At 44.2% G+C, this 17226-nt stretch overlaps 1 protein-coding gene across 1 annotated transcript in view; it reads left to right on the top strand.

The window, feature by feature from the left end:
• Window positions 1–17226, top strand: part of ADGRA2 (adhesion G protein-coupled receptor A2) — a 281780-nt gene that overhangs the window by 253169 nt on the left and 11385 nt on the right. The window contains exons 9-12 of the mRNA XM_075346114.1: window positions 13259–13451; window positions 15530–15679; window positions 15768–15929; window positions 16024–16242. Of these exons, the coding sequence (XP_075202229.1) occupies window positions 13259–13451; window positions 15530–15679; window positions 15768–15929; window positions 16024–16242 (724 nt within the window). The remainder of the gene's footprint in view (window positions 1–13258; window positions 13452–15529; window positions 15680–15767; window positions 15930–16023; window positions 16243–17226) is intronic.

Raw genomic sequence — 17226 nt, 5'->3', positions numbered from 1 at the left:
AGCAGCATTTCCCCCATCAACTCAGCACCCAAAGGTCCTGAACCCAGTACCCTCTAAGGAGGCAGGTCACCGGTCCTTTTAGTGACCAGGTCTGGGACAGCTCTATCCCAGCCTTTCCTACAATCTTCCTTTACTTGGTGGCGGTATCAGTGTCCTGAAGGCAAGGTTTACTCTGGGAGGCACACTTGGTGCAATATATATACATTGCGAGAGTTCGGGTAATTCCCAGTCCAATGACCAGTGGTCCATTTTTATATTAACTTTCAAACATTTATGCAATCATGTAACTTTTCAGCATTTTTCAACATTATTTAAAACAACAAAACAAATACTGGGGTAGCCTGGTTCAGCTACCACAGCATAGATGACCTTGGAAATGGAGGAGGAGTAGGAGGAAGAGGGGCTGACAGTTCTCGGATTTTCTGGACGTCTAAGGCATACCAGTCTCGCTCTCCATGGTTTCTGGTGTATGTGACCACGTCACCCAGGTGCAGGTCATAATCTGGATGTCCTTTTTGCAGGTAGTCCAGTATGTCCTTGTGAGACACAAAGATTCCTGCATGCATGCCGGGCTCCTTAATAAAGCCCCAACCTTTTTGTTGGTCTAATCTTTCCACGGTACCCTGGTACCTGACCCTGGCGGCTCCCCAACTGGCTTGGCGAAGGCTCTGCTTCTTGTGCAGATCGCGGGCCTTCACCTGCTTCCTCCTAGTTGTCCTCTCCTGCTGCACACGGGCCAGCTGCTGGATGGTGGCCTGACAGGCTTTGTGGACCTCGTCATCCACGACAGCCCTTTGTGCAGCACTAGCCATGCCGCACACCGGCTCGAACCTCAGACTCCCCGAATCCGAAGAGTCTGCATGCGGATCACCATCAGCGGGTATCTGCTCGGCTTGGTCACCGGCGACTACTCTGGAGGTTGTAGGGTCTTCCAGTGCTGCATCCTGCAGCTAGGCCTGGTCTGATCCGGTCGTGGATGGAGGCGTTGTGGCCTGGTCTAGTCTGGCCGTGGAAGGAGGGTCCAGTGATACCGGCGGGTCAGCGGTCAGGGGTGGTACAGGTTTTGTTGCCATGGAGACTAGTGGGGCCAGGGAGGCTTGCACTTTTACCGGCTCCCGGCGCTGCTCTTCATCCAGGGCCCACTCTTCTTGGGCGAGCACGGTCACTACTATCCCCATCATCTCCGAACGCCAGTCCTTAATTTGTTGGATCATTTGCACCCGCATACAGAGGCACAGCCGCCCCAACTCCTCTTTGAGCCAGGGTAAGGTTCCGCGGCTGCGCCGCGCTGGTCTCCGGTCCGTGGGAGCAGGCATCTTGTCTTTTGCTGCGGGTTCACTGGTCTCTCGATCCAGAACTGCCGTCCCTCCAGCGCACCAGGGTGCATTCTGCGAGCGCTTCTTCCGGCCTCCTATAGTTAGTTTTGCTTTTGCATGCTGGAAATTCCCAGGGACGGAGTCGGCTTTTTGCGCGCTTCTGCCACAGTGATGGCGCAGCCAGTTTTTCACAAAAATAAAGATGGCGATAGTTTTTGCACAAAACAGTTCATAAGTTGCACATCACCCGGGTTAACGGGCCTAGTCCATATCCTGTTCGTGATTCCAGAAAAAAGCTGTTTCGTCCAGGGAATGGGGTACTCGGTCACGGGCAGTGTATCACTGGGGAATGTCACTTTGGTGTGTGTGGGTGTTGCTGGCACTGGTGTTCCAGGTCCCAGGGGGTAGGCCCTACATCCTGGTGAGGATGCAGTTTCTAATAGTGTCCTGAGTGGCTCAGGGGCGCTACATTTGCAAAGGAAGAATGTGAAAGAATTTTAGTCTCTTGATGTGCAAAACTGATATAGACATACCCCAAGCGACTTGCAGCTGTAATCGCAGCATAAGGTGGCACTATAAAGTATTAACTTTGAAGGGACGAATAATATTGCACGCCCCAATTTTCAGTTTTTTATTTTTTACAAAGATGTAAAATAAGCAATAAATATCATTCAACTTCACAATTGTGTCCCACTTGTTGTTGATTCTTCACCATAAAATTTTAAATTTTTATCTTTATGTTTGAAGCCTGAAATGTGGGAAAAGGTTGAAAAATTCAAGGGGGCCAAATACTTTCGCAATGCACTGTATGAAGCTGAACAAGATCTTTTAAATACAGCACATGTTTAGCAAACAAGGATGTCAAATAAGCCTCAGCATTTTACTTAGATCTATATTGTTGCTATTTAATCCTGCTTCTGATACGGCTATTTAAAGGGAATTTGTCGCCAGGTTTTTGCTATATTATCTGAAAGCAACATGTTGTAGGCAAAGAGATTCTGAACTAACCATGTTTTTGTTAGATCACTGTGTGCCGTCATTCTGACTTTATCTCAGAATTGAGTGTAGCAAAGCTGGGAGCTATCCCCGCCCACACCAGGCTCCCAATAGAGATTGTGCATTGAGTGTGAGGTGGCGATCACAGCAGGGGGTATGACTGTCTGCTCTGCATATGTGGAGGAGTCATACCAATGTTAATCACAGACTAATAAACCCTTTAGAATGAGTAAACAATAGGAAACAGATAAGAGAAATACAGATGTTTTTTTCTTTTTAACCCTTGCAGCATGCTGTCCTCACCTTACATTTCAAAATCCTAGTGACAGATTCCCTTTAAGGGAGGGAGGCTTCTTGTCAGAATGCTCTAATGCAATACTATTACAAGTGACACGGCTTTAATGTTTTTTTTGTCTAGTGAATAAGAGACATGATAGATTAGACACTCCCTTAATATTATTAATGCCAGGTTTTACCCAGTAATTGGAATCATATAGCAGATTAGCAAAAACGGCTATTTAAGAACCTCCTGACATTAGCCTGTTTTCATGGCAGTAGTAATACTTATTTTATAGCTGTTCTTCTGTGCGCCACATTAATTTGTATAGTACTAATATTGGATGATGGTGATCCCTGTGACAGAACATAGGTGCTAATATGCTGACAGTACTGGAGAGGGGTCATTGCCACATTTACAAGCAATTTTATTTTATGACATAGTGAATCATAGGGTTAGTCTGGGGAAATAATTGAATAAAAGATCTGAAAATTTGCAAAAATGTTATAGCCTGGGCTGGCATATGCTTACTGTATTAACTCTCGGGACAAAAGGAATGTAAAAACTCACTTGTGGTGTTTTATAATAAGATTGAGGTAAGCGATTTATTCTCAAAGGACCCTCGCCATAAAGAAATTGCTAAAAAAGAAAGTATGATTGAAGAGATCCTATAATGGACACCTGGATTTTAATAGAGGTTCCAGATTGTGCAGCGATTGGTTTTGGCACTGAAGGTGTTAAACCGGGCAAGTCCGATCCCATCTGTAAGCTATTAAGCAGAGTCGTAGTGAAGGCTCCTTTCACATGGTCTGTCCTGGCAGAATGCGCAGGGCGTAAAATTCAAGGTGTTGGAATTTTCGCTTGGCCATAGAATAAAGGGCTATATGCCGTGCAGAGTAAACGCTCTCTGTTGCTTTATGGAATATAAATTATCGGTACAACCAATGTGGCTTCAATTAGCCGGACCCCTCTCCTCCCACCGCTCTCCTTTCTTGTGCCTTCTGAAACAGAGAAGGATGTAGGAGTAGGTACCGAGGGAAATGAGAGATTTGCAGAGTTAATATCCAGGCAGAAGCTATTACCAGATGTTACATCAAATCCTGCTTTATCTTCCTTTGGCGAAGTTGGACATGCGACAGGGTTCATAGACCAGGTGCTGACATTCTTAGGGGCCCACTATGGAATTCAGATGGAGGCATTTTTTCATCTCTCTCCATAGTTGCTCGTAGTGTCCCAACCATAACATCATACAGATGAAGTCTCTATATTGTGATTCAGTACTTGTAAGTCAAAACTAGAAGTGGACCCTACAGAGAAAAAGCCTAGAATGGAAAGATTTGTCCCACTAACATTTCGGACGCATTCCTGGTTTTGGCTTATGTAAATACTGACCAAAATACTGCTGTGGGAAAACGATACCTCACCTACCATAAGTGGGTCTTGGTGTTGTATCTTCGTCCTCTCCTGTCTCTCGCTGTTCACCCCGAGCTTTTTAATTCATGAATATTAATCTTGGCAATTTTCAGACATGCCCTTCCGCGAGGATGTTAGCTGAGACTCGTTAAGTATCCCGCTGTAAATTTTTCCAGTGCTTACGCCCATCCCCCATCTAATTCCATACCCCCAAACGTGGCATTGATGCCAGGGCTTAATTTGATTTTGAGAGGCTCATGTAGGACTTCTTTCCCTCCATAGTAATGGCCATTTCTTTGCTGTTCAATTTCAGTCATGTTAGCGGGACGAGCTGCTGTTCCTTATATAACTAGGTGGCTTGAACGATGCAAAAAGTTAGAAATGTTCACAGCATGAAATTATTAATGCGTCCTCTTCATTAGCAGTATCATTAAGGGTCCTAGCTATCAGACCCTTCTCAGAACAGAAAGTGATGCTATATCCAAATTTATATAATGCTACAGGATAATACATCACACTAAGTTAAAACCAACTTGACAAAGATTACGGCGGCATAGAAAGGACAAAAATTCTAAATTAAGCCATATGTTCTTAAAAATTCTGCATGAATTGATTTCTATTATATTATATCTTTGTAATGGTTGTGTCACAGGGTATATGGAGATGGGACAGGGGCTCCTAAACTGGCCCTCAGACTTGCAACTCTGCGCTGTCCTCTTCTCTGAGGTAGGTTTGATGGTAACCAGGTCCAAGCCCCCAGTGTGGCCTTAACTCCTGTCCGGGTCCTGATCTTACTCCCCTTCTTTCCCACCCTCTAGCGGGTCGGGAAATACAAAGACAAAACCCCACAAAACGACACGAACAAGGGAGAACGGAAACACGTACACACAGCATTTAACACACACAGGAGAAACAATATGTGTACTGGAGAACAACGAAATAGGGGAGGAAGTAACACACAACAGGGGAACGCTTAGGGGAGGAAGTAATGCACAACAGGGGAACGCTCATACCACTCAGAAGCGCAGCACGGATAACCATGAACGGGAGCAACACCAAGACCGGGATCGCTGAAGCTATCATCGGCACATACAGGAAGGAAGGCGTGCTTAATATAGGGAGGAGACAGCTGGACTTGGCAATCACACAACCTGAGCCTTTAGGTCCTTCTCACCAGTATGTAGGGATTAACTCCTGCAGAGCTGAATACCAGTGAACCTGAACTAGCCAACGCTCGGGTCTGGTTGAACAATCCAGAAGCCTCAGGTTGCTTGTCAGACTCTGTAGTGTGAACAGAGTTTGAGGCCACCATGCCAGCAGGTGTGCACAAAGCTGAACATTGAATGACAGGTTGGAGTTCTGTTTTTTTATGCAAAGACTACTATGAAAACCTGAAGTAGTGCTTTGGCTGTATAAGTGATGGTTCCACAATATAACTGATACCTTTTGGAGACATACAATGAAGCCAGTTATATAGAAATCCAATGTAGAAGCCATATGAAAAGCAGACATGATGTGCATTGTGGGTGTGTCATCACACTGAGACTCCTTCTTTCAAGTGCATTGACACCTCCCAGTGCACTTCTAACCATATATGCATATGGCTTTGACTGACATTGACTCCCACCCTGGATCTCCACAAAAAAAAAATATAATTATAAGTACAATCACCTATACACCCACACTGCTACTTCCATATGTAAAAATGTGCTGACATATTACCTTTAAATAATACAATTCTGCCACCAGTAGGGGTAACTGTGTTGTACAGTGAATACAGTAAGCTCCCCCTAGTGGTGGCTCATCCAGACGTGGGTCGTGCTGTGGATACGTGTGTCCATGAAGCTAAACTTGCAATCAGATCAAAGTGTTAACCTCTATGTATTAACACTAGAACTACTGGACTCGTGACACCTATATAGAAATACATAGTGCAAAGTAGTCAAAATGACTACCTCAGTAGTTCTAGTGTTAAAAAGTGTAAAAAGCCTTTTGTGTTTTGCTCGTCCTATATGTTTCTGGTTTGGTGTCTCTATGAAGTGAGCGCTATGATGGCAGTTTGTCTGCATAACATTTTCTTGTCCTTTGCTCCCGCCCGGCCCCCTGCTGGCTGTAACCACTTTAGCAGCTCTGCGCAGTTCTGGCACCGGTACATATTTACTTTGATTTATTCCAGACATTCCAGTGCGCCGTGTATTATTTACTTGGGCTCTGCAGGAAAAACGATCAGTTTGAAATCAGTAACATCCCACAAAGCTCCGCCGCCAGTTCTCTTGATCAGAGTTTTCCATCTCAAACCTTTAAGATCTCACCAGACCTCTCAGATTCTTCTGACTAACAGACAATCAAAGCAGTTTTCCATTATATATAAATACAGTCATGTCAGAACCAAGAAATATCTGTTCTACTAAACACAGTCAAACAGGCAAATGTTTCCAGTGTCATCTAGTAACGATGGGTAATGTTCAGTCTCTAGTGACTTCTATGACAGATGATGATGACTGAGGGCCATCATAATGAGGCATATGCCCAAATGAGTGCATTTCATCTTAAAAAGGATGTACAGCTCAGCAGGGGATGGCATATCATAAGAAAAAAAAGTACAGATGTAGCAAAGGTTATCGTGACCCACTATGCACCATCTTGCTAACCTGCCCTCTACCTGGACAATCCCGTTCCAGTGAAATCAACACTGGGTCTCCCAGGCTATGCACAACATGTGAACCCTGCAGCCAATCAATGGCCACTATGCTATCACTTTTGCCACTTGTCCAATGTTCATTCGAAGGTGTGAACCTTGAACGAGTGATATAAGTGACAGTGCAGCGCTAGGTAGTGGACTATCACCTTTGAGGTAACTTTTACTGGAGAAGCCAATGATCAGTGTTAGGTGGCGAATTACACTTGTTTTGTGCGGTGATATGACAATGTCAAGGTAACCTTTGCCTGATCTGTAGGCTGATGTTTGAATATTTGCAACCAACTGGAAAATGTTCATTCAACCTGTGCAGTCAGTTTCTTTTTAGGCTATGTTAACCCTTACATTCATTCAGACTTGTCATTAATCATGGACATTATGTTTCCTGATGTTGACAGTTTTATCCAACTGATGACATACTGTTAACGAGTTACATTCCACCTGTTGAGTGGTTGTTTTGACTGATATGGTCCATGTAGCTAAACTTAACCCCTTAACGACCGCCGATACGCCTTTTAACGGCGACAAATTACGGTACTTCTTCCGATCCGCCGCTTTTTAACGGCGGTCGGAAAAAAGGGTCTAGCGCCCCCCAGAGTCAGAAAATTTCCGGGGTCTCAGCTGCCGGGGGTAGCTGAGACCCTGGAGATCATGATTCGGGCCGGTTTTTTCGGTCCCCGCTCACCTGATGACCGGTATACACCGTATACCGATCATCAAGTTATAGTAAATGACCGCGCCGGTACAAAATGATTTATCTCCCATCTGGCATGATCAAACATGCCAGATGGGAGATAAATCTTTTTCCCGGTTCCCTCCGGTCCCCTCGGTATCCCCAAAGTGCCCCCCCCGACCCCCAACCCCCTCCCGAAAATCCAAGATGGCCGCGCGCACCGGCGAGCACAGCAGCGCGCCGGCCGCATTTGCACTATTCCTATGGTTTCTGTCGTATGTGCCATAACACATACGACAGAAACCTGCTCCCTAGGCCCTGCCGGGTCCTCCCCTATCCCCCCCCGGTGTTCCCCGGTGTCATACATACCTGTCGGAGCGCTGATCCCCTGCGGCCCCCTCCTCCGGCTCCTTCTCAGCAGACGCCGGTCACATGTGCCGAGCAGCTGACAGCTTCCTGTGTTCAGGACGCTGGCTGCTGCTGCTGCTCGGCACTGTGCAGCTGTGACCCGGGGAGGGTGGGTGCAAATTCTTTGCACCCACTCTCCTCAAATGGAGGGTCTGCCCTCCTAGAAAATGGGGGATACGTTCCCTGAACGTGTCCCCCATATTCTAGAAGGTCCAGAGTCGACGTGGGACGTCCAAATGGATTACAGTGGATTTTATTTTTTTTCTTTTCAATAAATTGGTCAATCAGGGAATGTTTTGGGGAGTGTTTTTTCAAATAAATTTTTTTTTGTTGTCAATTTTTTTTTTATTACTGTCAATTAGTTATGTCGGGTATCTGATAGACGCCGTGACATAACTAATTGCTGGGCTTGATGCCAGGTGACATTACACACCTGGTATCAACCCCATTTATTACCCCGTTAGCCAACGCACCAGGGCGCGGGATGAGCTGGGGCGAAGCGCCAGAATTGGCGCATCTAATGGATGCGCCACTTCTGGGGCGGCTGCGGCCTGCTATTTTTAGGCTGGGAAGAGTCCAATAACCATGGCTCTTCCCATCCTGAGAATACCAGACCCCAGCTGTCAGCTTCACCTTGGCTGGTGATCTAATTTGGGGGGACCCCACGTTTGTTTTGTTTTTTTTAATTATTTATTTATAAATAATTAAAAAAAAAAACCAGCTTGGGGAGCCCTCCAAATTGATCACCAGCCAAGGTGAAGCTGTTAGCTGTGGTTTGCAGGCTACAGCTGTCTGCTTTACCCTAGCTGGCTATCAAAAATAGGGGGGACCCCACGTCATTTATTTTAATTCTTTTTTTTTTTTTGGGCTAAATACAAGGCTAGGCATCCTTTAGTGTCACATGAAAGGCACTAAAGGGCGCCAGCTTAGAATATGCAGGGGGGTGGGACGTTATATATGTTTGACATCTATCCATTCATCCATTGTAGCATTTTACGCTGTGTGCCCACAATCAGGGTTTGCAACGTTTTGGGCGCAGAGTGTTTTCCCTGCGTCCATAACGCTGCGTTGTGCAGTAGAAGCACAGTGGCAGGATTTTTAGAAATACCGTGCCCACTGTGTTTCTTTTCTCCACAGCATAAATCGACCTGTGGCGCAGCTTCCCGAGCCTCAGCATGTCAATTTATGCTGCGGAGATGAGTGTTCTTTGCAGGTAGAATAGAACTAAAGTCCACAGCAGCCTGAACCCAAATCGTGGGCATGGGCAGCTGCGTTCTCCCGTGGACAATACTCACATTTCTGCAGGAGGCTGACACTGGGTACTAGACGCCGTGTCGCTGGATCATGGCCACATAGCCTAAAGGCTACTTTACACGCTGCGATATTGGTCCCGATATCGCTAGTGTGGGTACCCGCCCCCATCTGTTGTGCGACACGGGCAAATCGCTGCCCGTGCCGCACAACATCGCGCAGACGCGTCACACATACTTACCTGCACGGCGACGTCGCTGTGACCGGCGAACCGCCTCCTTTCTAAGGGGGCGGTCCGTGTGGCGTCACAGTGACGTCACTGAGCGGCCGCCCAATAGAAGCGGAGGGGCGGAGATGAGTGGCCGGAACATCCCGCCCACCTCCTTCCTTCCTCATAGCGGCCGGGAGGCAGGTAAGGAGAGGTTCCTTGTTCCTGCGGCGTCACACATAGCGATGTGTGCTGCCGCAGGAGCGACGAACTACATCGTTACTGCTGCAGTAACGATAATCGAGAATGGACCCCCATGTCACCGATGAGCGATTTTGCACGTTTTTGCAACGATGCAAAATCGCTCATCGGTGTCACACGCAGCAACATCGCTAATGCGGCCGGATGTGCGTCACCAATTCCGTGACCCTAACGACGCCGCATTAGCGATGTCATAGCGTGTAAAGCCCCCTTAACAGTGAGAAATTTGTTGCTACAGCAACATTTTTGTGAAGTACCTGTGGATTCAAAATGTTTACTATACTCCTGAATAAAATCCTTGAGGGGTCCAGTTTCCAAAATGAGGTCACTCGTGGGGGGTTTCTGATGTATAGGTACCCAAGGGGCCCTGCTAATGTGACATGGTGCGCGCAATTTACGTCAACTTTTCCAAAATTCAAATGGTGCTCCTTCCATTCCAAGCCCTCCCATTTATCCAAACAAAGGTTTTTGGCCACATGTGGGGTATCCCTGCGCTCACAAGAAATTAGATAACAACCTGTGGGGTACACGTTTTGTTGTTGCCTCTTGAAAAAGTGAAAAATGTGTCGCTAAATCAACATTTTTGTGAAAAAAATGAAAATTTCAATATGGCAACCTAAGCTTATCAAATTCTGTGAAGTATTCGTGGATTCAAAATGCTCAATATACACCTAGATTAAAGCCTTGAGGGGTCTTATTTCCAGAATGGGGTCACTTGTGGGGGACCTCCACTGCTTAGGCACCTCAGGGGCTCTCCTAATGCAACATGGCGTCCGCTATTGATTCCAGCCAATTTTGCAGTCAAATGGCACTCCTTCTCTTCTGAGCCCTGTAGTATGCCCAAACAGTTGATTTCCACCACATACAAGATATCAACAAACTCAGGAGAAATTGGGCAATAAATTTCATGGTGATTTTTTTCCTGTTACCCTTGTGAAAAAAAAAAGCTACCTGGTTGAAGTAACAATTTTGTGGTAAAATTTTATTTTTTTATTTTCATGGCTCAACGTTATAAACTTCTGTAAAGCACCTGGAGGTTCAGGGTACTCACCAAACATCAAGATAAATTCCTTGAGGGGCCTAGTTTCCAATATGGGGTCACTTGTGGTGTTTTTTTGCTGTTTACGTACCTTAGGGGTCCTCCAAATGCGACATGGTGCCCGCAATCTTTTTCAGCCAAATTTCCTTTCCAAAATTCAAATATTGCTCCTTCCGTTCCAAGCCCTCCCATTTCTCCAAACAAAGGTTTCAGACCACAAGTGAGGTATCACCGCGCTCATAAAAAAGTGGGTAACAAACATTGGGGTCAAATTTTTGGAATTACCTCTTGAAAAAGTGAAAAAATTGATGCTAAAGCAACATTTTTGAGAAAAAAATGAAAATTTTCAATGTGACAACGTAACGTTATCAAAATCTGTGAAGTACCTGTGGATCCAAAATGCTCACTATACCCCTAGATAGAAGCCTTAAGGGGTCTAGTTTCCAAAATGGTGTCACTTGTGAGGGGTTTCTGCTGTTTAGGTACCTTAGCAGACATGTAAATGCAACATGGTGCCCGCAATCTATTTCAGCCAAATTTGCTTTCCAAAATTCAAATATTGCTCCTTCTGTTCCGAGCCCTCCCATTTGTCCAAACAAAGGTTTCTGACCACATGTGGGGTATTGGCACGTTCATAAGAAAGTGGGTAACAAGTTTTGGGGTTCATTTTGTTGTGTTATTTCTTCTAAAAGTGAATAAATTTGGGGTAGAGCAACATTTTAGGTAAAATTTTATTTTTTGCTTTTTTTCATTCCACTTTGCTTTAGTTCCTGTGAAGCACCTGAAGGGTTAATAAACTTCTTGGATGTGGTTTTGAGTACTTTGAGGGGTGCTGTTTTGAGAATGGTGTCACTTTTAGATATTTTCTGTCACTTAGGCCTCTCAAAGTCACTTCAAATGTGATGTGGTCCCTAAAAAAATGGTTTTGTGAATTTTGTTGAAAAAATGGGAAATTGCAGATGAACTTTGACCCCTTCTAACTTCCTAACCCCAAAACATTTTGTTTCAGAAATTGCGCTAATGTAAAGTAGACAAGTGGGAAATGTTATTTATTAACTGTTTTGTGTGACATAACTCTCTGGGTTAAGGGCATAAAAATTAAAAGTTTGAAAATTGCAAAATTTTCAAAATTTTCATCAAATTTCCGATTTTTTCACAAATAAAAGCAAAAAATATCGTTCTAAATTTATAACTATCATGAAGTACAATATGTCACGAAAAAACAATGTCAGAATCACCGGGATCCGTTGAAGCGTTCCAGAGTTATGACCTCATAAAGTGACACTGGTCAGAATTGCAAAAAATGGCCTGGGCATTAAGTACAAAACTGGCTTCGTCCTTAAGGGGTTAAATCCCCCCCATACACAATAGATAAACATCAACCAAACCGATCGTTCATCCAACAGCTATATCACGAGTCCGTACACAGGAATGCTTGGTACGGCTGCCACTCCTGTGTTATCCATGAAAGAGAAGCTGCCACACTCCACTGGCAGCAGCTTACCTCACTGAGGAAATAAAGGCATCGACAGTATGAAAACAGACATACTGGATCCTTATTCTCTGTGACATCATCTGTCTGGAGAGAGTTGGTAGGGCCCCTATACATGTTAGACTGTCAGACAAACGCGACGTTAGTCTACTGTGTATGGGGACCTTTAAATTAAGAACAACAAGCTTTTTGATAATAACTGCTTCTTGGCAGTCTGAGAACTGGGGCATGGCCAGATATTATCAGGAGATGCACAGTGCAGTTGTTATCCTTACAATACCTGTAATTCAGTGTAACAGGAGCTGCTGTCACTGCTTCCCCCTCCCCTCTGGGACATTACATCACACATTGGGGGGCCGGCTCCCTGCTGTTAGTAACAGCAGGCGCCTGATAATAACTGCTTCTCTGTAGTCTGAGAACAGGTGGCATGGACAGATATTATCCGGAGATGCACTGTGTATTTATTTTTATAGTTTATGAGGGCATGGGGCACTTGAAGATTTTTTTTTTATCTCTCTGGAGTACCCCTTTAAACACTTTTGCCTTTAAAATAACTTACATTTTTTTTTTATATAGTGACAATGTATTCCATGCTAACGTCAATTTGTACACTATTCCTCTCCCACATCAAATTTCATTGGGAGCCTTTATAGGCCCCTTTACACACTGAGACTTTCTACCGATCCCACCAGCGATCCCAACCTGGCCGGGATCGCTACAAAGTCTCTGGTGAGTCGCTGTTAAGCTGTCAAACAGGCATACCTGGAAAACGACGCAACAGCGATCCGGACCTGCAGAACGACCTAGCTAGTCATTGGGGACGTTGTAAAGCAGCTTTTTGAAAGGGAAGTCGCCAACGAAGTCGCTGTAAAGGCCCCTTTACACACTGAGACTTTCTAGCGATCATGCTGCACAGCGGGAAACAAAGGACCAAAGAAAGGTCCTGAGAGATGTGTAGTGATCAGCAACTTCACAGCAGGGGCCAGGTCACTGATGTGTTTCACACACTGCAATGTTGCTGGGGAGGTCACTATTACATCACAAAATCGGTGACGTTACAGCGATGTCGTTTGCGATGTTGCAGTGTGTAAAGGGGCCTTAACTTATGAGTGTTTTTTGTTGTATAGATTAGATTATTAGTTGGAATAGAGTTAGAATGTGAGACCACCACAATATACATTTCTGATAATCATAATTCCTTACAATGCATGCCTTTGTATCCTCAGGTGGCCCCGCACATTGGCTGGTATAACGTCCTATCAGCCCTGCCTGCAGTATCCTTTCATGTCTGTCTCACCAAACGGACAGGAGAAGAAAGCGTCACGCCGGTGTGATCGATCGGGACAGTGGGATGAGGGAAACTATTCCAACTGCCTGTACAAGAATGATATCACCAGGGTGCTGTATACCTTTGTGTCTGTGAGTAGAGTAGGCCTGCGTAATATTGGAACATAAAAACCACACAATATATTATTATATATTAGCACATCCAAGACAGTTGCCCTCTGTAGTGCGAAGATATGTGGAACAATGAATATGGAAATATAGACATGCATTACTGCTATTAAAAACATGTAAAAATTGAGATACTTAGCACACAAAAATGGCCAGTTTTATGTGAGTCCAACAGCTAGCGGCAAGGCAACCTCATTTTTGTTGGCTCCCTATCAAACTAATGCCTTTCTTTGGGTTAAAAACCTACAAATTATGGCTGGACAGGAACCTGCAAAAGTAGAATTAAAATCGCCTGAGGCTGAAGACCAGGAGTGCTCAATGAAAAGGCATGACCCTGTGCCATCAGTCTTTTTCACACCATATTATATTGGAATATTTCAATTTTTGCACTATAAATGTAGTTAAACAGGACCTAATAATTTAATGTTCTTTCCTGGTGGAAATTCTGCTGCTCTCCTGAATCTGGTGTTGTTTATTTTTTAATTTCGGCACCTCTCCATTCCTGAGATATGGCCCCCTCTTCCCTGTATATACTATTGGGTCAGGCCATCAGCTCTTCTCTATAGGAGTCTTCTTGAGGACCAGTCCCAGTTGGCGAATGACACTATATTTATACAGGAAAAAGAGGGTAATATGACAAAAACAAAGAGGTACAAGAATAAAAGAAATATAACACCAGATTCTGGAGGACATGGTCATTTACGCAATGTACATAAAATTACATATCTCAGATTTCTTAAAGGGAACCTGCCAGCAGATTTGGGGCTTATAAGCTGCGGCCACAACCAGTGGGATCTTATATACAGCATTCTAACATGCTGTATATAAGAGCCCAGGCCGCTGTGTAGAACGTAAAAATCACTTTATAATACTCACCTAAACTGTCGCTGCAGTAGAGCTGGGTCATATGGGCGTCTCTGTTCTCCGGTGCCTCCTCTTTCGGCCATCTTCGTCGTCCTTCTGAAGCATGTGTGCATGACGCGTCCTGCGCAGGCGCACTACAATACTTTGATCTGCTCTGCTCAGGGCATATCAAAGTGCGCCTGCGCAGGACCTCAATGCCGGTGAGTGTGGATGACGGATGCCTTATGTACCCCGGCTTCAGAAGGAGGACAACAAAGATGTCTGAAAGAGGAGGAGATGGCACCGGAGAACGGAGACGCCCATATGACCCAACTCCACCGCAGGGACCGTTTAAGTAAGTATGATAAAGTGATTTTTACGTTCTAGACAGCGGTCTGGGCTCTTATATACAGTATGTTAGAATACTGTATAGAAGAGCCCTCTGGTGGTGGCCGCAGCTTATAGGCCCCAAATCTGGTAACAGGTTCTCTTTCAAATCTCCTGTACAACACTGGAACTATAATACACAAATAATAAGATTGAAAATCTGCTTATTATGCTCCACTTGAAAATGTACCCAAAGGCCTAAGTTCACACATAGCATTTGTGCTGCCTTTTTTCCATTCATTTTTTTAGTGCGGAAAAAACACAGGGTGTTAAAGTTTTATACCAGCCCCCAAAAAAGGACATTTATAAAATGTCATTCACACAGTCCGCTTTTTCTTTGTGTATATGAGCTGTATTGATTTTTTTATTATTTTTTTTTTTTTTAAATCTGCAGAAAAGTCAATTATTTCAGCGTTTTTGTTGCTTTTTTAAACATTGAATTGAAGGTCTCAAAAGCGCATAAAAAAAGCATTAAAAACCTCATGAAAACACAAAAAATGTGTAATGTATGCAGTGTTTTTTCTCATAAAAAAGATATCTTTTATAGACAGTAACTTTACTTACCAGTGTGTCCAACTATAGGGTGGTCCACAGCAGCTCCAATCAGTGCCTCTTCGGGTAAATGAGGCATTACATGTTTCTCATTGAATATTGCTTTGTAACACTTGTACTTTGGATACTACACGGAAAGGCTCTTTAGGAGGTCTCCACTTTGGCTCGGAATATTTTTCCAGTGTACACACTTCATTAGTCACACTTTATGTGGTCAGTTGGATTTCATCATTATGTATTAATCACACTTTACTCTTCAGATGCCAATCAATGAATCTAATGTGCTGACGCTGGCTCACCAGCTGCAGATGTATACTGCAGAGGCGGCTAACTTCTCTGACCTGATGGATGTCATCTATGTGGCGCAGATGATGGAAAAATTTATTGGCTTAGTTGACCAAGTGAAAGACGTAAGTTGTATCCCAGTTTTTTAGCAGTTTCATGGAGGGAAGACAATATTAAATATCAAATTTGATGAAAATGTTATTATTCTTGCAGCTGGCAGATGTTATGTTGGAGATGGCCAGTAACATGATGATGGTGGACGACCATATCTTGTGGATGGCCCAGGTGGAGGACAAAGCTTGTAGCAGTATTGTCCAGACTGTGGAGAAGATTGCAGGGCTGACTCTGAGTAGTGACTCTCAGGACCTGTCTGTGGTATGTGATTGGCGCTCACAAACATTGATATGATTGACATTTCATTTTTTCTTATTTTTAAAATGTTTAACTACTTAATTCTCTGCTCTTCCAGAGCACAAAGAACATTGCCTTAGAAGGCTTCCTCATCATACCCAACAGTTTTATTGGTCTAAGTTGCACAGCATTCCAAAGAAGAGATGGAGGAAGAGGTAACCATAAGGGAGACAGAGACAGGAAAGAACAAGAGGCCAACACACATATTGATCAACGACTGAAGTTCCGCTGCACAACAGGGCAAACCAACGTCTCCCTGTCAAACTTCCATGTGAAGGTACCTAAAATAAGTCTAATGTCTTCAGCCTACATTCCAAATTACAGAATGATTTCAGTGGTTAACTAAAAATAATTTCCTATGGCGCAATACAGGTCACTTAGTGTATTTAACTCCTGCCCAACATTTACCAAACATCAATGGTGCATTTTCTGATGTGGTGTCTTGCGGTGGGCTCAGGAGCTGAGCCTGCACCATACTCAGTAGATACCGAGTGTTACACAGTCGACATATACCTGTAAAAGCATCAATTTCTGACTGTGGCATTTAAGGTGACAGTGGTCCTGTCGCTGCACCAATATAGGCTGTCATTGTTCTCTCTTCCCTGCAACAAAATCTTACCCCTCCCCTGCAATACAAGAGGGGCCTGCTGGAGGCTACCATGGCTACCACTTCAGTACTCCTGGCTGGGCTTTATAGGAAACCATGATATTAGCTATTGACGGCAATACTGTACAGTATTGCAGAAAATAGTACAAGTGATCAAATGTTTGCCCGTCCAAATTCCCAAACGGGACTAAAAAGAAGAAAACGTAAAAAGAAATGTAAAAAAAATTAAAAAAGAAAAAATAATTTTTTAACCACTTTTCTGTTTTTCCATTACAAATTGAGACATAAAATGTTTTAAAAGATTAACTTATTCAGTATCACTGCCACTGTAAAAGTCTGGTCAATCAAAATATTAAAAGGGTGTTCTCAAGATAGCTCTTGAGCATCTCCCAGCTGTTCAGTCTCTTTACTTCCTGGTTGTTGGGGGAGCAGTTCCGGTCACTTTCATTCTGCTACTATCATTGCTCTGGAGTCTACATTGTTGTCACAATATTTGTGTAACGGTCACCACAGAAGATGGTAAGGCAGCAAGCAAGTGTGGACCCACTGGACCACATGAGGGATACAGGCTTACCCTTTAGTGGGAGGGGGTTTACTAAGCACCTGCCACAAAGCAGACACCTGGTACTACTCCCAGGGCAATGACCGGGACTG

Source organism: Anomaloglossus baeobatrachus, chromosome 4 (assembly GCF_048569485.1).
Source record: "Anomaloglossus baeobatrachus isolate aAnoBae1 chromosome 4, aAnoBae1.hap1, whole genome shotgun sequence".
Classification (NCBI taxonomy): Eukaryota; Metazoa; Chordata; class Amphibia; order Anura; family Aromobatidae; genus Anomaloglossus; species Anomaloglossus baeobatrachus.
Note: the sequence above shows the minus strand (reverse complement) of the source record. Positions and strands in the feature narration are given on the sequence as shown.